Source organism: Sebastes umbrosus, chromosome 3 (assembly GCF_015220745.1).
Source record: "Sebastes umbrosus isolate fSebUmb1 chromosome 3, fSebUmb1.pri, whole genome shotgun sequence".
In the NCBI taxonomy this organism is placed as follows: domain Eukaryota; kingdom Metazoa; phylum Chordata; class Actinopteri; order Perciformes; family Sebastidae; genus Sebastes; species Sebastes umbrosus.
The window spans coordinates 27,648,804-27,675,877 of NC_051271.1; the positions used below are offsets into that span (position 1 = coordinate 27,648,804).

Below are 27,074 nucleotides of genomic sequence, written 5' to 3' on the forward strand. Positions count from 1 at the left end.
GAACCATAAACACTGACTCGTGAACTGTATGTGGGTATAAGTGGATCTGTAAGTTCTTACTAAGTCCAGGTCCTTTGTGTTAACCGTGAAGCCAGTTAGCAAGCCAATATCCAAGACTGACATGGATGCATCGTGCTCCCTGTCCTTATACCTGTACACAGAACGGACAGAAGAATAATTAAATAACAGCATAAAGAAGATTAAGAGAAAGAATGATGTTTCAAATACAATTTAACCCTCGCGGTCGATCCCGACCGACTTTACTGTCTTTCATGGACTCTAGCAGGTTGAGTTTTAGAGCTAGAGTGAAGGTACAGATATCATATGTGGATCTCTTTTGGATCCAATGATCCAACTGTATTCATGTGTGATGATGTTAGTAGCCATTTCATTGTAATGAGACCATTTTTTGAAACTTGACCTCACTGTATACAATGACCTGTGGTGACCTCTAGGATAATCACAGCCTCATGGAACTTTACGACCACAAACTAGAGACCTAGAGCATTCAGAGGATGGATGGCTTTGCTAGCTAGATTGACAATAAGTGGGCTTCTGAGCAGTTTCCAGAAGAGAAGTGCTCACCATCCAATCACTAAAAAATGCAATTCTTGCAGAAATCTCAGGATGTCAAAAGTTTTTGAAACCAAATGTCTTTTTCTGTGGTGTTCTTCAAGGTCTTGGTGTCTTAATGTGGTATTTTGGAAGGATTATTGATAATTTTTTATCAATTCTCGAGTGGTAAAAAAAATGGTTAAATTTAGCACCAAATCTGTGTAACAAATGGTATCAACCCAAAAATTGCTGCAACAACTTATGAGACATAATAGAGCGTGGGGATGCCCATCATAATGTTCTAAACCCTTATATACTTTCACAATTTATCTTAAATAATCAATAAATTAATTAAATCATGTTTATTTCTGGTTTATGACTAGAACAACTTGACACACAGTGAACTGCATCTCAAATTAATCTTCAGGTTCCCAGGTTTCAGATGATGTACACCACTTCTGTGTGACATCTACTGTTGACCTGCTATCTCCCCCTAAAGACCCCCCGTAGCCCCTAAAATAGACAAAAATGGGTCTATTGTGGGTCTCAGAGGGTAAATTATTGGGAATGAGCAGCTCAAATGAGCTCAGATTCGAGGAAATCACACACAGAAGGCAGGACAATTTAAAATGATGAGGAAACAGAGAGGTTAAGAAGTGAAGTGTTGTAGGGGCCATATCTGGTTAGAACATGTTGTGTATAAAGCCATGTTACTGTAACACTTGTCAGGATGACTTCTTGATTGTACTTACAAAACCTCTATTCTCAGCTTGTATATCTTCTCATCCTCTTCAATTTTTTCTGCAGGAGCAAAACATTGTATTGAGTAATTGAGTATTTAGTTGAGTCTTTTCTCATAAGGTACTTGGCAGAAACAAACGGATAAAATGACAACAAATGAAGACAAATAAACAGGAAGAGGAGGAGGGCACCAAATTACCTGGGAGGAGCTGCACTGACATGTTAAACTTCTGACAGTCACTCTCCTTTTCTTTAGGCATAGCGTAATACAGTGACACCATCTGTCACATAGACAAAAGTGCATCTTAATATGTGATGAACTAATAGACATCTGTCTTTAAAAAATATAGTCCACACAAGTATAAAAATGTATTTGGTTGTATCTGAGATTCAAAAAGCACACATCAGTAATCAACAGATGATAAATATATAGAAGAATATAAAAACATATTGTACTTACTGTCACCGTTGCTTCTCCTGAACCCGTGGCGTTTACTTTCACGTTCTGGTTTATATCAATGAACTGTAGAAATTTATATACGCACACAAACACACACACACACACAGTCAGGGATCAGCAGAAGAAACATACAGAAAACAACAGGACTGATGATGTTAATGAACCACTGGGAGTCTGTTTCTGTGTGCGCTCACTTCAGATGTTCTGGTGGCGTAGTGGTTGTTGATGTTGAAGTTGTACTTGTCAGGCCTTGACCTGCCCGGCAACAAGATGTCCACATTCAGATCATACTCTGGTTCTCTAGCGCTGGACCAGTACTCTGCTATAGCCTGGTACACTATTATGGTAGCCTAGAGAGAAAACGAGTGAGGGGGAGAAAACAAGACTTAGACATACAGTAAACAGGTTATAAGTAAACATAAGATGGAGAGAAGGGTCTGTGTTACCTGAGTTGATCCATAGCCTCCGCCCACCTTCCGCTGTTGGTTGAACCATCTCACAATAGATCTGGCGTCTTCATAGGCCTTTATTAACAGAAGGCAAGTAAATGGTTGAAATTGTCCATGGTTGACTGTGCATTTGCATTTATAAAACAGCTTCAGTGAAAATAGAGAGAACTCCTGATTCTGGTACAGTTACATTTTAGATTGTAACCTGTAAGTTTCTAAAACCTACCATAGAGTTTCTAAATCATTTTTTCCCTATTATGGCACCATCAAACAGCAGCTACTTGAAACTTGCCTGATAAAAGCAATCAATCACAAATAATCTGTTTTTGTCAAATGTGTGTTATTATTGTGTGATTATGCCTTGCAGGATGTTCAAATCAGTCCCTTGTTTTTATAACTATGTCATAACTAAGTCATTGCAAGTGAGGCAGAAAAGAATGCCTTCAAATACCTTTCGAGATAATCATGAAGTGCTCTGTGAAGTGGTAGCAGTAATGTAAAAGGTCAATAATGTTTGCCAAATATGGTTATTTAAAAAGTGTAAAAGCTACTGTAAGCAACATTTCATTGCTTCATTGACTTTGTTTCCAAACCCTCTACCCTGTTAGTGAGGCAGCATGGATGAGGACTCAGTTGTATGTTTTCTGTAGCAGGACATCCTGGTGAAATGCACACATGTGGCACATGCTCACCTTGGCCTTGACCAGAGCGAGGAGAGCGTAAGCTGTGGCCTCCAGTGTGTAAACATGCCCCTTAGGTGTCGGCCAGTGGGACAACGCTGAGGAAGACACACAAATATATTTATTTATCACTACTGTATGCTCTACCTGGAACAAGCTCAGTTTACTAACAATTCCCCAAGACATCATCTTGGAATATTTAATGTTACAGAAATACCTGGGGAGGCAAACGTGTAGAGGATCTCGCGGTTCAGTTTGTTTTCATTGGCCAGGGCATATGACGTCATGGCAACAGCATATGGGTTGGTGAGACTGGGCAGACGCCTTTCCAGATAGGCTACTGCTTTGTCGATACTGCCTGGCAGACTCTGGACAGAAGGAGAAGAAAGTTAGGAGAAATGGGAGAAGAGCCAGATAACAGTGACCCATCTATTTTTAATATCCCATTCTGTTCAGGAAACATTTGATCCTGGGACAATAGACCGGATCGTCCCCTCTCTTAGATTCTTCTGTGTCTTGTGAGCTAGACTGAGCCGCCATCAGTTACAGTTACTATTGGGGTGTGGATTTAATGCTTCCATACAAATACAAGACTAAGGGTTGGCATCAAATGTCGTTTTGAATTTCAATGTGTCAAATTCTTTGAAAGAATCATTTTAGCACAATTGACCATTCACTAAACCCTCTCCTTGAACAGCGATTTCCCAATTTTAGTTTAGCAACTGTAACTAGACACAACAGGTCTGTCCACCTGCTGAAGCAGCATGGGATTGTGTTAAGAGGGCTGTCAAAGTTAACGCGATAACGCGTTCACGCAAATTTGTTTTAACACCACTAATTTGTTTAATGCAACTTCTGATTTGTAGGATGTAGAGGGCTCAGTTTGAAAGCTAGAGTGAAGATACTGGCATCAAATGAAACTACAAAACCTCAGGAATCAAACCATGCCACACTAGCTTATCGCGAAGGAGGCTAAATAACATATAATAATAATTTTGTCGAGGAAAACTGGCATGGCTATTTTCAAAGGGGTCTTTTGACCTCTGACCTCAAGATATGTGAATGAAAATGGGTTCTATGGGTACCCACGAGTCTCCCCTTTACAGACATGCCCACTGTATGATAACCACATGCAATTTGGGGCAAGTCATAGTCAAGTCAGCACACTGACACACTGACAGCTGTTGTTGCCTGTTGGGCTGCAGTTTGCCATGTTGTGATTTGAGCATATTTTTTATGCTAAATGCAGTACCTGTGAGGGTTTCTGGACAATATCTGTCATTGTTTTATGTTGTTAAATGCTTTCCAATAATAAACATATACATACATTTGCATAAAGCAATCATAGTTTCCAACTCCCATGTTGATAAGAGTATTAAATACTTGACAAATCCCCCTTTAAGGTGCATTTTGAACAGATAAAAAAATGTGTGATAAATTTGTGATTAATCGGGATTTACTATGGACAATCATGCGATTAATCACAATTAAATATTTTAATCGATTGACAGCCCTAGGTAAGAGTTATACTTTGCTATTTTGCCCATCACTAGTGAGTCAGTAAATGAAGAAAAAAATGCAGTGAGGGGGGAAAAAAAGAAAACATTGTTTGCAGATGAGTTACTCACATTAACAGTTTTATTACATAGTGTGCGTGACTCCTGCATGGCAATGAGGCAGAAGGCCGTCATGGAGGCATCTGAATCTCCGCCACGCACATCACCCTACACATGCACACACAGAGATTATAGATTATAGTCAATGATTTGTAATTGTTTTCATCTCGCTATTTTTGTAGCACTGAGATGAAGTATTGATGTTAATGAAATCAGTGCACGCACAATCATCTCTCCGTGGATCACCGGTCCAAGTTCTCTAAACAAGCCGTCAGGTTGCTGCGTGTTGAGAATCAGAAACTTAACAGCGTCACAGATGTCTTTGCTTTGCACTGCCACCAGACTGCTGGCCATGGCAAACACCTTGGCAACATAGGCTGTCAGCCTTAGACAGGAGAGGAGAGGAGAAGTTTAGTTTCATTTATTTGCCCATGAAATACACAATATTGTCATCACAGTCAAGTTAAGTTAAAGGAGGATGTGGAAACCATTATGTATGTGTTCAAAGATGTTTGAATGCCTCACCAGGTGCTACTTTGGCGTTTGGGAAACGCAGCATAAGACCCATCACTTTTTCGGTAGGCAAGCTCGCTCTGGTAGCCTGGACACAAACAAAAACACAAAACCAGTTTGAGGAGTCCTCTTACATTTTTTTCCTGTGATTATAGCATTTTTCAAATGATTCTGGCGGCATACATTTTTGTTTGTATAAGACAATCCTGGTGAAAACTTCTAAAGTCTATGAGTCTGTGTTGCATTCAGACCATTAATTGTCAGTGTCCCTAGCCTGAATCTGTGGGGAAGGGGTAGCAACGCATGCATTGCTGTCTACTACGCTGTTCTTTTTTTTATGCCACTTCTGCCACGTCAGGAACTTTAAAATCCCACACAGAGGGGCATCAATGACATTTCTGGTATGTGTGCTAATAAACACATCTGTGAGCCTACCGTACTTGATGTGTTGGAGGGCTTCGTTACGTTTCTGAAAGCCCACAGCTTCCCACTGGTTGGTTTTGTCCAAATATGTGGCTGCAATGACAGGCAGGGTCATGTGGATCATGTTCTGTTCTCCGCAGCCTGAGGGCTGGTAGATCAGAGTACCCATAGAGTTCCCACTAACGGCGTTCTCCACCAGTGAAGCAACTTGTTCTCTCCCTGCATGCACAAACACAAACAGAAAAAAACTAAACATTATTAACTAAATAAACATGCAAAGGTCCCCCACAACCAGTGAGGTGGTCATTCATTTCCCAATAAGACCAATAACAATTTACACCAATGCAGAGTTCATTGTAACTGGCACTATATTGCATAACATGCCCAAATATATCATCACATCTCACCTGTCACAGAGATCTGTGTGCTCGTAGGTGTGTTTGGAACCAAATCATTCCTAGGAATTCCACTGTTGAGAGTTTCTTCTTGTTTACCATCTAAAGGGATAAACAGTGGGCACGTTGGGGAATCAATTAGCAAGTGATACAAATTTTATATTAGCAAATTACTACATGATGTAGCTGTTTGATGTGTAAACTTACCTACACCTTTTTTAGTGGGGTCTAGAGTTATAATCTGAGGAGATTTAACCAGCACACCTTCAGGCTGGAAAAGCAACAGTTAGGACAAAAGTTAGATATCAACAACTATTTTTGAGTAATCGTTATCTGCTGGTGTGTAACGAAATACAATATGGCTTGATTGTTAACTGTCTCTCTTATTTACAGTTTATGTTGAAAAGCTGATACAGTATACATTTGCATCAAAGTTACGCCCCAAAAGATGTCTGTTTCCCTATACTGACTTTAACACAGGAGATCACCGTTCGTTTCCTGTTTCTCTTACCACCACCCGCAGCATCTTCATGATTCCGTCATGGAGCGATGAATCTTTAACAGCTGCTTTGACCTCAATCTTGTATTGTCCGTCTTTCATGGGAATAATGATGAAGGGTACAGATCGTGTAGTTTGGGGCCCAATTTTGACATCCTGACGATACTTCCCACGCTTAGAAGCTGCGCTGCACACGTGCTCCTGCTCAATCAGATCCACACGCACCTTGAGAACAGGACAAAGATGGAAAAAAGATAATGAAGTACGTATAGTTGATCAAAGATGCTTCCCTAATTTGAGAAATGTCATGCTTTACATTGTTTCCTATAGGATCAATTTGATCTTGAAGGTACACTGTAAATATTGCAGTAAGGTTTCCCCCAGTTCTGGGGCCGACCACCATGGAAAAGGATTTCATTCATTCCCTTTTTTTGCCACACGTTGTAAGTCAGTCCAATATTTACTGTTGCTTTTGCTCTTTTGTTTGCAAACTCTTTGAGAAAAATATCATGGCCTCATTGTCTCTGGCATAAAACACCAGAGCAGGGCAACCCAGACTTACGGTGACATCATCGGGGCTGTAGTTGTGGAGGATTGCCTTAACTTCTAGCTGCTCTCCACGTACAGCAGAGTACGGCAGCCTGAGATCAATGAAGAATTCCTTTCGGACAATCACTTCTAACGGAGCGCCAACACAGATTCCTTTAAGATGAGAGGGATTCAAAAAGAAGTGATGAAACAGAGAAAGGGAGAGAGAGAAAGGTGTAAAGGGATGATAGAGGTTTAAGGTTAGAGGCACAACTAAAACACATGACAGATTTTAGTCACTGAATCCTCACCGTGAGTTTTTGACAGACTAATGCCAGTGAACTGCCAGGTTGTGATCGAGTCTTGCAAAGGAACATCTTTCGTCAATGATGTGGTGTCACTGAAACAAAGAAAAGCGTCAACACTTTGAGAGGTACCTTTGAATCCTAGTGGTGTCGGTGTGAAGTTATCAGTGTATTTTTTCTGTGTATATTTCAGTTTACTCACCAGTTAGGTGTTTGTTGAGGGCAAGCAGGCAGATGGACATCTAACCACAGCCAACTTTCAGGGAACTGGGTGCGAGACATAATTTCATGGCTGTCCATGTAACTGTTGTCATCCTCCTCACCTAAAGTGTCATTCAAAAGGTTATCATTTTCATTGTTTCGTAAGTGCGACCATGAATAGTAACCACCCATCCCTTGTCCCCGTCTCTTACTGCGAGCCAGTAGGAGGCTATCCTCCTTCTTCTCAGATCGCTGGGTTTCCATCTCCTTGCAGCAGTGCACGAAGGCAGTGACACAGGTTGCGCCATCAAGGATGTACTCGGCGCGCCTCTCACAGCTGTATGAGAGGAGGGTAGGCCTCATGCCTTCCGAACAACATTCACGCTGCAGTTGGTCGTTATATTGACTCACTGGAAAGAAAGAGGGTTGTAGAGGAGGGACAGAGGTGAGAATATATGGAGTACAAGAATAAGATAACAATTAGGATTTGAATAAGGAAAAACAAAAAAAATAAAAAAATAAATGGGAAATGGAAGAAAAGACTAATATATAACATGGCAAAGATGAGTATTGTCAAAATCCAAAGTCCTGAACTGAGTGACTGAATATGTGGTTATTGGGTAGTTTAGAGCTGTGGTTCTTACGTAAGCTGGTTGTGACATCCATTACAGTAAGAGCTCGTTTCCTCCTGCTGGGGGCCGGACATTTCAATTCTGAAAATGCAACACAGACAAGATCTTTAACAGATTGGACCCAGACTTGAGTTTTGCGTGGTTTAGTTGATGCGATACTCTTAAAATCAGACTGAGATGGTTTATCTGGTTGAACACATTGACAGCGTGTGGGTGTGAGGAAATATGATCTACAATTGCACACCTCATTTGTTGAAATGTTAAAAGATTGTATAAATGCTTTATTAGAATAAAAACAAATCTTTTAAAAGCCCTAACAAACAGGAGGGATCATGATCAGCTCATGTGGCAGTGACCAGTGTTAATGTTAATATGGAGATGCCTCAAAGCATCGGTTCAACCAAATTATCTCACTTACCCCAAGTGGTATAGTGTTGGTTTTATGTGCCCAAAGTTTAAGACATGTGTGAGATTCTGGCTCTCTGTTTGTGGTGCTCGCAGCACTGAAGAATTAAAAAAACTACACAGCAACAAGTGATTTCAGAAACAGTGTCTCTGAAACTATCTGCATGTCCAGATACCAACAAAGGGGAGCAAGAATAATGTAATTTGGGTGAAAAGACCTTTAAGATGCAGTTCTTCTACTGTCCACTAGATCCCTACTAATATAAAAGCATTTGACTTTATGCGATGAATGAAGGTCCATGTGCCCACTTCTCCAAATTAGAGATATTTCATTGAGCCTAAAGAGGGGCATGTTCAGACTTCCGGTTTGAGCGACACCATGTGAAGACATGTTAGGCTGAGCGCTTCACTAAACTTGATTTATCCAAGCAGAAATACATTCTCGACCAGTGTAAAGTGTTCCTGTATAATTATAAGTGAAGGGGAAAGATAAAATAGCACTAGAAGCAGTGTTGTAACGTTAGTTTAGAGCTTGATGAACCATGCCACAAGACACAAGAAGCTAGCATGACCGCAGCTAGCAAGGAGAGCACGGGCGAAGAAGCTGGCAGTGGCCAAGAGGCGATTCTCCGTGAGATAAGGACACTGAAAGTGGAGCTACTCTCGAAAATTGACGAGAAGGCAGAGACTCAAGCCACTGAGATCAGAAATCAGTGTGAACAGTTAAGAGGAGAATTTAAAAATTTGATGGAGCAGTCAAACATGAAGACCACGGCACGATATGGAGGAAGCAGGGAACGAACACTCAGACGCTATAACCTGCCTTCAACAGGAGGTGGCCCAGCTGGAACGCGATGTTACCAGCCTGGAGCAGAAGAATGAGGACTTGGAGGCTAGATCCCGCCGGTGCAACTTGCGCATAATCGGTGTGAAGGAGAGACGAGAGGATGGAAAACATATTCCAGAATTTGTTTCACAACTGCTTATGGACTCTCTCGGGCTGGATAAAGCTCCTCTGTTGGACCGGGCCCACCGTACTTTACGGGAAAGACCGGGAGATGACCAACCAGCGAGAGCACTGGTAGTGCGGTGCCACTACTTTCAGGAACGGGAGTTGCTGATGAAGACGGCCATACAGAAAAAAAAGATTGTTACTCCAGATGGTGACAGAATACGTATCCAACCCGACTACACCCAGAGGATCACCAAACAATGGGCTGCCTTTAACGAGCTGCGGGGTGAGCTGCGGCGTCTCGACGGAGTACGCTACGGCTTGTTTTACCCAGCGGAGCTGAGAATCACGACCACGGAGGGGATCAGACGGAGCTTCAAGGACGCCAAATTAGCCATGGAGTTTGTGAAGGGGAAGCTAAAGTCATAAAATGAATGGATATTGGTGTACTACATGTTGGCCATTATATAACAGTGAACTACATTTGAGTAATGTAAATGGCCATACACCGAGGCGACAAAAGATGGATATACAGCTAGTCTAACATGGATGGACAGCTTGGATAGTAGCCTGTTATTTTTTTTCTTGATGAAAGTTTTCTACTCCAAGATGAAGGTAGGCTGTAATTCAACCTTCTCACTTATGTTTCTTTAATTGAGGTTTTGGCATGTTTAAAATAGTGTGAGAAGCATAATCCTATCATAAGTCAGTTTGTTTCTGTTTTATTGATATACCACCCACAGATAAGGTGAGGTGATGGATGGGACACCTGGCTAGGGAGTTTTGTACTCCAAAATGATGATAATTTGGTGAAATTCCCATTACTGCTTATGTTTTGCATTTTGGAAAGGCTACTTCAAGGGACTGTTTACGGGATAATAAGAGTAACTTTGTTAAAGAGAAATTAATTTTTTAGATAATATATTCAATATTAGTTTTGGTTGAAGCTCAAGCCTGTTGGAGGAGTTGCTTGTGAAGTAGGTTAGGAGTTGTAGCTGGAGGTAGGCTACTGGCAGCCTCCCGTTTGGAGGCCAGCCTAATGTTATATGTATGTTGTTGTTATTATCATTACTATTGTTTTTGGTATGTCTGTACCCCACCCCAACCCCCACCCAACCCCCACCCCCCACCACAGCACCTCAGGGAGCCCACAATGCGATACACTTAAAAAGAGCAAGGAATGGTGGATAGAGATAACACTGTTGTGATGAGTTGGAACTGTCGTGGTCTTAACCATCCGATTAAACGAAGTAAAATATTTTCCTACATCGCCAAACAGAAAGCGGAGATAGTTTACTTACAAGAAACTTATCTCCTCCCAAAAGACCACAATAAAATACTCAGAGGTGGCTTTTCCAAAATGTTTCATTCAAAATTTACAGCAAAGAGCCGAGGTACAGCCATCCTTATACATTGAGATGTTGTGTTTGAAGAGTCAAAAGTAATTACAGACAAGGATGGGAGATTTGTGATTGTACAGGGGAAGCTGTTCAATGTACCTGTAGTGTTGGTAAATGTATACGCCCCCAACTGGGACAACGTGAAATTCTTTAGTGACCTCTTTGCATGTCTCCCAGACCCGGATAGTCATCAGCTTATAGTAGGTGGAGATTTAAACTGTGTATTACATCCAGTTTTAGATCGATCAAAATCTCTATCTGGGACGCTGATCAGATCAGCCCGATGTGTGAATGATTTTTTACAAACTTATGGAATGGTAAATGCATGGAAATACAAAAACCCAACATCCAGGCAATATTCATTTTTTTCCACAGCACACCAGACTTATTCTAGAATCGATTTAATTTTCATAGACAAGAGAATGTTGCCCTTGCTAAGATCTTGCGATTACACATGCATAGTTATTTCTGACCACAGCCCTGTCTCTATGAAACTTAATTTTACAGACAATATACCATCAAGACGTGTATGGAGGCTCAACCCTAGGCTACTGGCAGATAAAGAGATGGAGTCTTTTATATCCAAGCAAAGAGATTTCTTCCTTGAGACTAATTAGACACCAGACATAAGTAAACACACCCTCTGGGAGGCAATGAAGGCCTTATTACGGGGCCAGATAATTTCATATAACGCTAATGTGAATAAAAAAAGAGTGGAAAGGACCAATCAACTCATCTCCAGAATAAATGCTGTAGATCAAGAACACTCTCAGAATCCCCATACTAACCTCTACATGGAACGAGTGGCATTACAAACAGAACTTGATATATTAACTACAGGGTCAGAAGAGGAGCTGTATCTAAAATCCAGGCAGAGGGAATACGAATATGGAGAAAGAGCCAGTAAATTACTCAGCCACCAGTTAAGACAATCTACTGAAGCTGGATACGTAGCAGAGATAGAAACCTCTCATGGTATAACCACGAATCAACTGGATATTAATAATCAATTTAAGAAATTTTATGTGGATTTATATATGTCAGAGTCTTGTGGTGGAGTAGAGACCGAAACTTTTCTTAACAATCTAGAATTACCTCCCATTAGTGAAAAGAAAAAAGAAAATCTTGAACAGCCTTTATCAGCTAGGGAAATTGAGCTTGCAATTATAGGAATGAAAAGTGGAAAAGTCCCCGGACCCGATGGGTTTCCCATTGATTTTTATAAAAAATGTGCACTTAAATTGATCCCCATTTTGAGAGATGTGTTTGCAGAAGTACTTGAAAAGAAGTTATTACCACCCACCATGACACAAGCCATAATTTCAGTTTTGAAGTTTGAAATGTGACTCATATCGGCCTTTAAGTTTACTCTCAAACGACTATAAGATCTTAACTAAAGCCCTTGCATCAAGACTTGACTCCGTCATTCACTCTATAATTCATCCCGACCAGTCAGGGTTTATCTCCGGTAATTTACGTAGACTCTTTAACATATTCTACTCCCCTAATGGACCGCCCTAACCAGAGGTGCTAATCTCCCTCGACGCCCACAAAGCTTTTGACCGCATTGAATATGAATATCCCTTTGCAGTTTTGAACAAGTTTCGTTTTGGTCCCACTTTCTGCTCTTGGATCAGGGTCAAATTTAGCTCTCCAAAAGCGTGTATCCGAACTAACAAGATTATATCAGACTATTTTCCTCTTTACAGGGGTACTAGACAGGGCTGTCCGTTGTCCCCACTCTTGTTTAATATAGCCATAGAGCCCTTAGCCATAGCAATAAGACAAGAGGTAAACTTGATGGGTATAAACAGGGGTGACCACACCCATAAAGTATCATTGTATGCGGATGATCTTATTCTTTATATCTCCGAACCCGAGACATCAATCCCTAAAGCCCTGGACATTATATCCAAATTTGGGAAAATATCAGGTTATAAAATAAATCTTTCCAAAAGTATAATATTTCCAATAAATGATCATGTACAGCAGTTCGATTTTGACCGGTTCCCATTTAAAGTAGCTAGAGACAAATTCACATACTTGGGTGTTTCAGTGACATGTAAATATAAGGACTTGTTCAAATGTAATATGTTGCCAGCATTAGAGAAAGCCAAACAAGACTTAAACCAATGGTCATTGCTACCTATTTCCCTAGCGGGTAGGGTAAATTCCGTCAAGATGACCATTCTACTTAGACTTCTCTTCCTGTTTCAGAATGTTCCTGTGTTTATTCCAAAATCTTTTTTTAAGAGTTTGGATAAATGCATATCTTCCTTTATTTTGAACAAAAACATTCCTAGAATTAGAAAAGCATATCTAGAGAGACCGAAGGATGTGGGGGGACTGGCACTGCCAAATTTTCTGCATTATTATTGGGCTTCCAACACTCATAAAGTTATTCACTGGGTATCAAATTTCTATGAGGGCACAGGACTATTATGGGCTGAGATGGAACAATTTGTTTGCAATCCAGTATCCTTACCATCAATGCTTGTGCACCACTACCTCTCAGCAAAAAAAGGCAGACAGTCAACCCCATTGTAAATGGCTCACTGAAAATATGGTCCCAGTTTAGGTCACATTTTAAACATAAACAGGCGCTCACTTTGCTACCTATCATGTCTAATGGGCTATTTCCACCTTCATTAATAGACTCTGCATTCCAGTTATGGTTCAGGAAGGGGCTACGATGTATAAGGGATCTTTTTCAAAATAATAACTTTATGTCTTTTGAGCACATTGTTAGAGAACATGACATACCTAAATCTAATTTTTTCAGGTATTTGCAAGTGCGTAGTCTTGTCAGAAAGCTTTTTGTTTTCTTCCCATCTCGCCCGATAGATGTTTGGATTGAGGAATTTTTAGATTTGGATCCTCTTGAACGTGGTCTGATATCTAGACTGTACAGTGAAATTCAAAGGGTGGCATCGCCTTCACTGAACCATCTCAGGGAACAATGGGGTAAAGACTTTGGAGCTGATATTTCAGATAAAGTTTGGCGGTTTGCAATTGAACGGATCAATACAGCCAGACCAAACAATTGCGATATTTGGGGTAGCTCCTCCAGAAGTCTCACTGTCATTGGTTCAAGCTGATGCATTGGCTTTTTCCTCACTCCTAGCGCGAAGGCTAATACTATTACAGTGGAAATCCAACAATCCACCGACGCATTCTCAATGGATAGAAAGTGTTATGTGTTTACTTTGAACAATCTTTTTTTTTTTTTTTTTATGTTTGTTTTTTTAGTATTTTAGTTACTTATGTACTTGTTTGATATGCTGTGCACCTTATGTTGTTTGGTATGTTGTTTTGACTCTATGTACTTTGAAAAATTTAATAAAAAGATTTACACTAAAGAGAGGCATGTTCAGAGAAGGGGAGGGTAAAGTAGCGTCACCTTGTCTGTAGGGAGTACCAGAAGCCGTGTTGGACTCAAACAACAGCCCGGCATCGTAGAACACACCCATACCGTCCTTCCCTCCACCTGGTGTGCAGCCTGTGTCGTGCTTCTCGACAATGTCCCATACCTGAGCAGGTAGGAATGAGACACATTTACTCATGCAATGTATTTGCTGCAGGACAAACTTACACCGGATATTATTTGAATCCAAAAGCTAACAAAATTGACAGTTAACGTGTGAATTCTTTTTAAACATAGCTTTTTGAATTTAAGCCATTTCAAATATTCTCAAAGATAATTATGAAATAAAGAAATTACCTTTTTCTGGGTGAGGCGGTGCTTGTTGTTTAGGACGTAGACGCCTTTGTCAACTGCCACCAATCCCACTGTGGCCTCTGGATCTCCTGTGACCTTCAGACCAAACATCTTGCGAGGCTCATAGGATTGTCTAGGTGTAGATGATTCCAACCTCAGCTAAATGTGAATCAGTGAATGAGACGTGCAGTTTTGAATTTGTTTCATACATAAAAACATATCAGAGAAGTATACAAATAACTTTATCAGGTTGTGCATGGGTGTCTTGTTTGCCTTTTCGTTACATCTGTGCTTTATGACTCACCGAGCCCATGCAGGAGTCCTTGACATCCACCCAAACAGAGTCTGATACCAATTCATTGTCATTTGTATGGTAGTAGGCTATAATGCGGAACGATGGCAGCATTTCTTTGGTAATGAGAAGTCTCAGGGTAATCTGTACTTGACCTCTTGTCCTGTAACGGCCACTTTTCACCAGCTGACCTCTGCTCAGGATCTAGGGACACAGATTTATACATCAGCACTTATCACACATGAGTCGTGGGACGCAACAAAAAGAGTTACATAAGTGCACACAAGCACAGGTGTAAAACACCTCTCACCAGGTATGTGATGTCATTCTCGTGATTTTCCTGCCAGGTGAGGATGAGTTTGATTTTCAGTTTGTGTCCTAGGTCCAGCTCAGCTGCATCCAAATCTGCAAATGTGACATGTTGTGATGAGTGCTGAACACAGAAAAGATTTAGCGCATGGTGCATACTTTGCAACTGCCACCACCTTTGTTTTTAATCATCTGATGTAATTTCAAGATGTAACTTACCTATGTGGATGTAGTTGTTGCTTTTAGTGGTATATGGGAGAGCAGACATGCTGGCTGATGCTTGCCTATCAGGTGATAAACGAGGATCATTGGTCTTTGCCTGCAATTAAAGACACACACAGGTAAGCATACACACACAGTTTAATAAATAATACTTGAAAAGTCCCATGTCTATCCTATCTTAACTTATTGAGGCTTTTGCCTGCCATAGTTTTGCCTAGCAATATGAAATTGCTAAATAGAATGACCAAAAGACATAACACTGACAGGATGAAGTTCACCATTCACATACTGTACAGTAAATGTGTGAGCAGCAGAACCAAAACAAGGAGCTGGGTGATAGCTCTGCTGATTTCACCTCTTCAAGTGAATATCAAAAATGCTGATTAATGTAGGGGCTGAACGGTGGTGCAGTGGTTAGCACTGTCGCCTCACAGCAAGCAGGTTTGATTCAGGCTTCTGTGTGGAGTTTAGCGTGGGTTTTCTCCGGGTTCTCCGGTTTCCTCCCACAGTCCAAAGACAAGCAGGTTGGTTTAATTGTTGACTCTAAATTGGCCATAGGTGTGAATATGAGCGTGAATGGTTGTCTGTCTCTATGTGTCAGCTCTGTGATAGTCTGGCGACCTGTCCAGGGGTGTATCCTCCGAATAGGATAATAGGTTACAGATAATGGATAGATGATTAATGGAGGTTTAAGTGGCCATTTGGGCTATAATGCAAAAAGGGTAAAAGATTTCAGAGACTTACGGTGATTGTCAGTGTTGGTTCCCCTGCCACTGTATTGATGGTAAGCCTCGCCATGCCATTAGCGGCGGTGTCGTCCTGCATCTGTCCTGGATCGATCACCACTGTAACACCTTGTGCCGGAGTGCCGTCAGGATTCACAACTTCAACCTGCCATCAGAGACACAAACAGCTGAACAATCAGAAAACATCCAACTGCCTTATTAAAACACACCTTATTAAGGTCAAACTCATGTTATTAGATTAGTTTTTAGTGCTGTGCACAAAGTTTAAGACTCAGGTAGTTTATGGCGACCCAAACTGTTGATGGATGAATTTCTCTTTTTCTCTGGAATCTCACATATCTGCCTTTATATCATAATAAACATTATGAGACTTTTATATTTAGGACATACTGCCATTTGTGTTTTCAAAGAGTAACTATATTTCAGTTATGAAATGTTTTCAGTGAAGGATTTAGAAATATAGCCATTGATTTATTTCGAACATGTAACAAATAATAAGAATAACCAATAAAATAACAGTAAACATATACAGTAAATTCTAAATAAATAAAATAAATAAATATAGGTTAAAAATAAGTAAACACTTATATATGGTCCTACTCCTTTCTATAACTTTACCAATGAACTTAATGTTTATCACATATACACATAAATAATCATCTTAATATAAAAAAACAATAACAACAACATCAACAATGAGCTTCACAGTCCCGAGAGAGACAAGGCCCCTTCCTCATCCCTGTACCTCTCAAAAACATGTTATACATCTTCTTGAATGGATTTATAATTTTACTTTGCTAAATTTCTTCATCTATAACATTTCATATATTCACCCCACTAATTGTAGTACAAACATAATGTTTGTTTTTAAATAAATTTCCTCTTATAATCCCCCTCTATGTCTGAGAACATGTTTTGTTTGTTGCCAGGAAGTACCAAGCCATAAGCCATACATATGCTGTCAGTTTATGTAAATGTAAACAAGTGTACTGACCGCAACATCGAAGGACATTCCTGGTTTGAAATATTTTGGGGTTTTCTTGAAGTGGATGGTGTAAGGTGATGTGACAATCTGGATACTTCTCAACTCTGCCTACATCATTTCACTACCTGTGAGTTGATGCAGAAACACAAACACATTCACACACAAACTTAAAAGAGTTTGTTTTTTAATCTGTTCACAATCCAGAAAAACTTTCTGTATTTTCTTTTTTCAAATATACTGAGCAGGCCCAAACACACAGTCTTCCTTTCTTACCGCTCTCCGTCAGCACACTGACAGATACAAATATGGAATTCCCCACCAGGTCGTCGATGTTTGGGAAGGTCTGTGTGATGTGCTCTTTCTTCAGTGTGACCTCTCCACTACCTCTCTGGACCTAATGAGACATAATATAATAATGCATCTTGAAATACAGTATAGTGGTACAGTGATACAGTTAGTCGTTCAGGTACTTTACTGCTGTCCTCTGAGAACCACAATAGACCCGTTTTTGTCTATTTTAGGGGGCTACAGGGGGTCTTTAGGGGGAGATAGCAGGTCAACAGTAGATGTCACATAGAAGTGGTGTACATCATCTGAAAGCTGGGAACCTGAAGATTAATTTGAGATGCAGCTCAGCACTGTGTGTCAAGTTGTTCTAGTCATAAACCAGATATAAACATGAATTAATTAATTAAAATAAAATTGTGAAAGTGTATAACGGCTTAGAACATTATAATGGCCATTCCCATTAAGTTTGTCCATACCATTTGTTACACAGATTTAGTGCTAAATTTAACCATTTTTTACCACTTGAGAATTGATGAAAATGATAAATAATCCCTCCAAAATACCACATTAAGACACCAAGACCTTGAGGAACACCATAGAAAAAGCCATGCTGTAATTTGGTATCAAAAACGTTTGACATTTTGAGATTTCTTCAAGAATTGCACTTTTGTGGTTGTAAAGTTTCATGAGACTGTGATTATCCTAGAGGTCACCACAGGTCACTTTATAAAGTGAGGTCAAGTTTTAAAAAATGGTCTCACTACAATGAAATGGCTACTATGGGGACTAACATCATCACACATGAATACAGTTGGGCTCATTGGATCCACAAGAATCTCAGCTTTACAGTGATACCCAATTTATGTAATTCCAGGACTGTTTAGGGACCCCAGTATAGAGAAATAGTCAAGCACATCATTTTAGAATAGGCAAAAATAAGTGTTTCGTTCTTGCCCCAAACTGCATGTGATTATCATAAAGTGGGCATGTCTGTAAAGGGGAGACTCGTGGGTACCCAGAGAACCCATTTACATTCACAAATCTTGAGGTCAGAGGTCAAGGGACCCCTTTGAAAAACGCTATGCCAAAATTTAGCCTAACTTTGGAGCATTACTGAGCCTCCTACCCCAACATGCTACCATGACATGGTTGGTACCAATGGATTCCTTAGGTTTTCTAGTTTCATATATCTGTACCTTCTAGCTCTAAAACTGAACCTACCACAGCCTCTGAAAGATAAGTTTTACAAAACATATAAAAATACATCAAAAGTGTAAGAATATGTTCACCTGTACTCTCTGAAGAGAACCTGGAAAGCTCCTCTTTTGACCGTCTTGCATAACCCCAAACACCACGTAGGCCGTCCCATCCACCTCTTCACCAAACAGATACCTAAATCCACAAGAGGGAGACATGTTTAAGCCACAATGAAGCAAAACAGGACAATTAAAAACAAACAAACAACAAATGGCTAACAAACTAAAATAGCAAGAGCCCCAACACAACTTCTGAACAACACTCTTTATTTTCTCCTCCAATCAATCTACCTATAAAACCTGGTCTTTAAAGACACAGAACCTTCACTTACGTAGCTTTGATGTTGACGGTGAGGGCGTCACTGTCCACGTAGAAGAAGGGGCTCACCGGCGTCAGTTTAACCTCAAAACTGGGCAGCACTGGAAAATTGAAAACATTTTATTCTGTGTCCAGTCCAGTAAAGAATAAGTGAATGTTGTAGGTTTATATAACATTTAAATAAAAGTAAAGATAATGAAGGACTCACCATATTCTTTGACCCCGAACTCTGCAGAAAAGCTCTGCTGTGGGTTGCTGTGGAACTTCGTCACCACCTTCCACAGTCCGGGACTAAACACATACACAAACATATATTTCAATAATCAAACAAAAAAATATATACTGTATATATTAATTTAGAAACTGAAGGTAACAGGAATTAGACTTCGGACTTCGTGAAGTTATTATGTCACACAAATTGAGATATAGGCCTACACAAATGATCTGCTGCAAAGAACTTAACATTTATAGAGAACAACAGAAACTCTGAAGTTTAGAAGAAAAGGTTCAAAGGTTTCAGGTTGGCTTTGCATTAGATAGAACGGATGCAGTACCTTTGTTTTATGTCTTTTTAGGCCGATTGGTTTTAGTTCATAGTTCATAGGGATTAAATGCATTTCTGTTTTGTCTGTCCATTTATAATTCATATTTAAATCTTAATAGATAAATTGCCCTACAACTTTAAGGAATAGTTTAACATTTAGTTTAGATGAGAAGATTATTGCCACTCTCATGTCTGTATGCTCAATATGAAGGTAGAGCCAGCAGCCAGTTAGCTTAGCTTAGCATAAAGACTGGAAACAGGGGCAAACTACTAGTTTAATAGTTTTTACTGCAAATATATATATATACATATATATATATTTATATATATGTATATATATATATACACTTTTCTGTATACTTTTCAGTATTTCCAAGAATTCTTGGACTTTTCTGTATACTTGCCAAGTATATTTCTATACTACTGTCTGTATAAGCTAAGGATTCTTAAGTATAATTTTGTGAAGTATATCTCTGATAATTACATTAAAAGTAAACTGAAAGCATGCTCTCTTTTTAAAGTTTAAAAGAAGTATAGTAATAGCACACTTGAACAAACTTCTTTTTTGTAAGGGTCTCCACACTTCATACACTGTAGGCTATTATTTTTTTTAAGTTGTTGTCCAAACACTAAATTACAAACATGGAAATTAATTGTAGAAAACACAACATAAACATGGTAAAATAGCCTATGCATAATCTTAAAAGATTCTAGGTATTCATATTTTGAATTGAATTCACGTTACTGATGTTGAAATGCAATTTCACTAAACAACAAAATGTAAAGAGATACAATGTGGACAATTTTATTTAAATAAGATAAAATACTAACCTGACAATTTCAGCGAGTTGAAAATCTCCAGTGTGCATCCCTGATTTCAAAGAGACTGGATCAATTGGTAAAATGATGCCTTCAGGGGTCTAAAAATAAACAACATTGAACAATCATTAACAGAGAGCAGTGCCAGTTTACAAATTAATTTATTAAATCCATGCTACATTTTATGTTTGTCCTTTATCTACAATCTAAGAAAGAAGAGACTGTCTTCAATGTGCAACTCAACCACTAGAGGGAGGCATGCATTTATTTTAACAGTAAGTGGTAGGACAGGTGTTACTAGACACAAAACAGACACAAGGTTCAGTGGATGTGTTTTGGTTATTTTGGTCATTTGCAGCAAACTTATCTACTGTTAAGCATTTGTGATATCACCTCATCAAGAGGCTTCCTGCTCCCAGTCACAGCTGATTGTATAATATTACATTAAATTCTGTGCTTATCAAAAGTAAAATACAATACCACAATCTCGATGGTGCAAACATCCTGTAATGAACTGACACAGAGAAGGGAAGAGGTTAATTTTGCTGCTGAAGGTTGAAGGAAGGTGTATCTATTTTGAGTCATGTGACTGTTAAACAACTTTTTTGACTTTATGCCATTTCCACTTGTGTGTAAGGAAGGGTTCATTTACTGTAATTTACAGTACAATCATTCAATTTGGAAAAAAAAGCCATGTAAAGACATTAGGCGTGTTTTTCAGCACTGATGTAAAAAAAAACTCACCGTTGCTGTTGGGGGTGTAGAGAGTCTTGTCAGTCTGGATGAAGATGTACCCGGACTGGAAGGACACTAAGACCACTTTCTCCAGCAGCCGGTCAGGGAACTGAGCTTGCAGGTACACATACTGCTTCATGTTGGGATCCTTGCTGAAGTCTCCAGCAGGGATCTGAAACCAGTATGAAGAGACATGAGCAGCGCATGAGGAGCAGGGAGGGGTAACCTACATCATGTGCTTTTCTGGATTCATTTCTAGATTCTTTGTGGCCATGTTAGAAAATGAAGCCAAGTAACAGTAACATATACAGTGACAGTATTTCATTTACCGTTATTTGTCCGAGCGCCTGGAAGTTGTTTGCACTGGTAAGTGTCACAGGTGTGAATGCCAGCCTTTTGTTTTTGGTTGGATGGTTCCTCACGCTGATTTCGACCGGGATGTTTGCACCGGAGCAGTCTTGACACTCCACAAAGATGTTTTCTGCTGTTCCTACCCGCAACAAGTTGGGGGCAGACATCACCTGCCTGCAGAGTAGCGATGAGAGAGGAAGATTAATGTGTAGTCACTGTGCAGAAAGAACCACATGCTGTTTAGGTACTGACAAACATGTTTTTTTATGCATTTAAGGCACTATAAGACACACATGTCGGAAAAAGTGCACTCAGTAGAGTGCAGATCTTCGCCAGGTGTGTCTCCCTCTCCCCTCCCAAACAAAGAAATTGGATCTCACTATTGTCCCTCCCGGTTCCCTTACGGTCAAGATGGCGGGGAAGATAACAAAAACAGGGATTTATTCATCATGTATCGTGCCTAACTTTAGTGGATCATAACATATCAGGTATGGAATTAATCTGCATATACTCCGGTTCAAAATGAGACCAAACATTTCTGTGGATGTCAGTTTTTCAGCTACGACAAAGGTCAAAATGTGGCCGGCAACAGACTAAGATAAGGCTTGTTTTTAGCCTAGCCGTTTGCCGGAAATGCCTTCAATCATGGTATAAAATAGTCAATGAAATATTTTTTACAAATTTTGAATCACTGCAACTATGAGAGGTCCTTGACCACAAAGTCATAAATGAGAAAAAAAAAATATTAGGCTGATGGGTCCAGTAGTATACAAGATTAGCCGTGGACAAACAGACAGGTACACGCACACACACGACCAAACACATGATCTCCCAACAGGCTTACGTCTGGCGGAGATAATAATGGAGGGTTATCACTGTTTAAACACCTGATTTACAGGTTTATGTGTTTATTTGTCCAAAGGTTTTAAGAGTGGATCTCTTAGAGAAGTGATTCACAAACTTTTTTTTGTGTATGACTCTTTAAAATGAATGTGCTTGTTACCTCTCGTCAGGTTTTGGCCTTACCGAGGGCATGAGTGTGACTTTTTTTTGGTGAGATTTTTGTGTGCTCGAAGAGGGGGACCTTCTCAGTATTTCAAAAGCAGAAGTCTGAAAAATAAACCTAATTTTGTGCATCAGAAATGTTATTTTTTGTCTTCTGACCACTCAGGTTTATCTTGCCACCCCCCTATGTGCTCTCAGGACCATGAGCTCCGGCATGGACATACAATAAGTAATCTATTGATTACCTTGATGAAGATCCAGCACTGGATCAACAAAACATTTCATCATGGCTCTAGACTCTTGCTCTGTCTGGCGTAATGCATCGTTGTGCAAACTCTCAACAAAATATAGGCCAATTTACTGGCATCATTTGAAACTCCACATTACCTTGTGACACAAAGTGCAAACTGGACTACAGCCCCTCATTATGTAAGACACACAATATCTGTATCCATACACTTTAAATGTAATATAAATACAGAGGACCTCAAGTATTGTTGTTGCTCCCATTACAGTTTAACCAATAACAATGTGAATATTATGAAGATCAACAAACAAACTGTATATTTTAGCTCTGTTTTCTTTTGTCAATTAATTCAAGCACGGGGTAAAGGTATAGGCTGGTCTACTTACAATGCAGCTCCATCAGCTAGAGAAGTCAGGGAGACAAAGGCCACAGAGGCCAGCAGCCACAGCAGAGTCATCCTCAACTGATCCTGATCCGCTGTCAATGTAGCCTGTCGCTGTGCAGCACCCTCTTTTTATCCACTCTCACCCCTCCTCTTGCACCCCACAAACAAACACGACTTCCCAGCAGCAGTTGAGAAACCGTTGAATTCCGATAAGCTCTGATCTGAGGAAAAAGATAAACAACAGAAAATCAATGAGGGGTTTATATGACATGGTCAAAAATGCCTTGTTCATGCTGCATGTTTTTTCTGGTTGTTTTTATTCTATTTTGCATGTTTTATAGTTGTTTTTATTCTAAATTATTTTGCATGTTTTATCCCTGCATGTTGTGTTGTAGGTGCACCGACCTTTTAAAGGGACTATTTGTAACCTTCAGAATTGCTTGTTAACAGCGACACCTGTGGCCGTTAAGTCAACGAAAGTCAGCGTCGGGCTCACGCCGAGCTGACCAGACGAAGGTCTCTCCATGAATCACTGCTAATCCTAGTGTTGGCTTTTCCTGCTTCAGCCTCCCGACTGCACCTGCAGGGAGACACCTGCACCCAGTCAGAGGCGATAACATTTCTCGCTGCGGAGCCCCGTCACTTCACTAGACACGGGCACCTCTGTTGGTCTGGAGGAGCTGCAGCAGTTATTTCTGCACAAACGTCAACTGTACATTCACTAGATATTATCAGAGCTATTAACTATTCTGCAGTGTGCAGTGAGCGCGCATGAACGTGTGGAGGTGGAGCGAGACAGCGAGAACGCTGTGTGATTGAAGGCAAGCAGGCAGAGGAGGAGAGACTCTGGCCACATGCGAGCGCGCATATGCCAGGGCGTATGGGATACCGGCCCGGTAGATTTATACCTGTAAAAAGTTACAAACATTATACTGACTACTACCTACCAACGGCTCTCCTGAAGGCTATACCTACCAACGGCTCTCCTGAAGGCTACTACCTACCAACGGCTCTCCTGAAGACTACAACCTACCAACAGCTCTCCTGACGGCTACTACCTACCAACGGCTCTCCTGAAGGCTACTACCTACCAACGGCTCTCCTGAAGACTACTACCTACCAACGGCTCTCCTGACGGCTACAACCTACCAACGGCTCTACTGAAGGCTACTACCTACCAACGGCTCTCCTGACGGCTACAACCTACCAACGGCTCTCCTGACGACTACTACCTACCAACGGCTCTCCTGAAGGCTACTACCTACCAACGGCTCTCCTGACGACTACTACCTATCAACGGCTTTCCTGAAGGCTACTACCTACCAACGGCTCTCCTGAAGGCTACTACCTACCAACGGCTCTCCTGAAGGCTACTACCTACCAACGGCTCTCTTGAAGACTACTACTTACCAACGGCTCTCCTGACGACTACTACCTACCAACGGCTCTCCTGAAGACTACTACCTACCAACGGCTCTCCTGACGACTACTACCTACCAACGGCACTCCTGAAGACTACTACCTACCAACGGCTCTCCTGACGACTATTACCTACCAACGGTTCTCCTGAAGACTACTACCTACCAACGGCTCTCCTGACGACTACTATCTACCAACTGCTCTCCTGAAGACTACTACCTACCAACGGCTCTCCTGAAGACTACTACCTACCAACGGCTCTCCTGAAGACTACTACCTACCAACGGCTCTCCTGAAGACTACTACCTACCAACGGCTCTCCTGAAGAATACTACCTACCAACGGCTCTCCTGAAGACTACTACCTACCAACGGATCTCCTGAAGACTACTACCTACCAGCCCAGTGACCAGCGAGTTCCTGTGTGACGTCATGCAGCAGACCGTGTCCGTCAACGCAGCTCCACTCAGACCGTTGGTCGGCAGTTGGTCTCCTGCCGCCCAGAGAAATAGTAATTACCCTTTGGTACATTTGAGTGGCGGACACACTGAGACAGGCCAGGAAAGCTCGTAGCTGGAGTTGGTGATAGCCAAGCAGTGAGGAACACACTACTGGTCCTGGTGTCTCTGTTATTTCACAGCTTCGGACGAAGACCTTATGGTAGGAGTAAGGGAGGAGCCAAAACACGGACACGGTGAGCCACTGGACTTGACCGCTAAAATGGACTGGATTAAAGAGCCGGACTGGAATACACTGGATCGCTGGATTGGACTGGACTTTTTATAGGGTTTTAACCTTGCTGCTAGTAGCATTTTATTCATTTTAGCCTTTAAATTGATCATTCATTTAGACCCATGTTATTTTAATTATAATGAATCTGGTTTTAATTTGACTATAGACTTCTGTCTGGTTTTTAAATCCACCTGATTTTAAAAGAACCTGAATCTATCATAGTCCTAGGCTCTAAGTATTTCCTAGGACTGTTGTCGGCTCCAAGTAAAATCATTCATAGTTAAATGTAACTAGTATCTTAAGTTGCGGCCTTGCTGTTGGGCCCGGACCACATTAACATCGTTGACTAACTTCTCAGCATACAGTCGAATGAACAGGTCACTGAAAAATTATAGATAAACAGCTTTTAATGTTTTCTAATGTGACGCCTTTGTTTTCTTGTTTGAGTCACTTATACTTCTTATTCTGAGACTGCTGAATCAGTGTAAACATAAACAAACATATTGAACATGCACACAGACAACTAGTCGGGTGAAAGTCAGGTTGAGTAATTTCTGCATGGGCAAAGTATCTAGCAGGGTTTTTTTGGGAGTTTCAAGAGCAGATTTGATTAAAATGACCAAAAATCCCTCCAAATTACAACATTAAGACACCGAGACCTTGAGGAACACCATACCACATTTGGTATGAAAAACTCTTGACATTTTGAGATTTCTGCATGAATTGGATTTTTCTACGATTGGATGGCGAGCACTTCTGTTCTGGAAACGGCTCAGAAACTTCCTTATTGTCAATAAAGCTAGGAAAGACATCCATCCTCTGAATGCTCTAGGTCTCTAGTTTGTGGCTGTAAAGTTTCATGAGACTGTGATTACCCTAGAGGTCACCACGGGTCATTTTATACACTGAGGTCAAGTTTAAAAAAAATGGTCTCACTATATGAAATGGCTACTATGAGGACTAACATCATCAAACATGAATACAGTTGGGCTCATTTGATCCACAAGAGTCTCAGCCTTACAGTCATACCCAATTTATGTAATTCAAAGACTGTTTAGGGACCCCAGTATGCAGAAATATTCAAATACCATTTTGGAATAGGCAAAAATAACACATTTATACTGCATGCAAAAAACTGCATGTTTTTGCCCCAAACTGCATGTGATTATCATAAAGTGGGCATGTCTGTAAAGGGGAGACTCGTGGGTACCCATAGAACCCATTTACATTCACATATCTTGAGGTCAGAGGTCAAGGGACTCCTTTGAAAATGGCCATGCCAATTTTGGAGAGTTACTGAGCCTCCTCCCCCAACATGCTAGCATCACATGGTTGGTACCAATGGATTCCTTAGGTTTTTTAGTTTCATATGATATCTGTACCTTCTAGCTCTAAAACTGAACCTGCTACAGCCTCTGAAAGACAGTAAAGTCGGTCAGGATTGCCTGTGATCACACGGGTCTCAGGGGGTTAAACTTCTACTTCTAGTTGAACTTTAGTTTAAGTTTACTATACAGCAACCAACATAATAGTAATCAAACATTAACCAAATGTTAATGAATAAAACACAGAGAATGAGATTGAGACAATTACATTTTAATCAACATAGTGCAACATTGTAAGCCCTCATATCCCAAAGCAGTGAACGTTTTACATAATAAGAACAATGCAAAATAAAAACAATTTGACACTTTATTTCTTTGAGTTTCACTACTGCTGACATCCAAAGAATTGGTATTGCTGGACCATCTCCTCCATGCCCAAACAGGTAGGTCGGTGTTCCTCAGTTTGACACTCTGCTTCTATGGGCCAGTACTCGATCCAGGTTCTCTCACCGAGTACATACTGGTATCTGAGGAGAGCAAAGTGAAACACACATTGGTTCTTCATGTGACCAGCCATCTGTAACCCGCTGCAACATAACAAAACACAAGCCTCCTCCCTCCTTC

At 40.6% G+C, this 27,074-nt stretch overlaps 2 protein-coding genes across 3 annotated transcripts in view; both read right to left on the reverse strand.

Moving 5' to 3' along the window:
• The window catches only part of LOC119484811 (complement C3-like), a 28,663-nt gene extending 5,544 nt beyond the window's left edge, over positions 1-23,119 (reverse strand). Inside the window, exons 1-6 of one of the 2 annotated variants that reach the window (XR_005206125.1) lie at positions 22,977-23,119; positions 21,317-21,512; positions 20,997-21,159; positions 20,733-20,766; positions 20,265-20,353; positions 19,147-19,180 (exon numbers count right to left, since the gene is read on the reverse strand). Coding sequence is in view for 1 of the 2 variants with exons in the window: in XM_037763912.1 (XP_037619840.1) it covers positions 6,036-6,045; positions 20,733-20,766; positions 20,997-21,159; positions 21,317-21,512; positions 22,977-23,047 (474 nt within the window). In the remaining variant the exon portion in view is untranslated. Of the gene's footprint in view, positions 1-6,035; positions 6,046-19,146; positions 19,181-20,264; positions 20,354-20,732; positions 20,767-20,996; positions 21,160-21,316; positions 21,513-22,976 lie in introns of those variants that run through there. The other variant, XM_037763912.1, reaches the window with a different exon arrangement.
• LOC119484805 (complement C3-like) overlaps positions 1-27,074 on the reverse strand; it is a 64,858-nt gene that overhangs the window by 7,168 nt on the left and 30,616 nt on the right. The window lies entirely within an intron of this gene.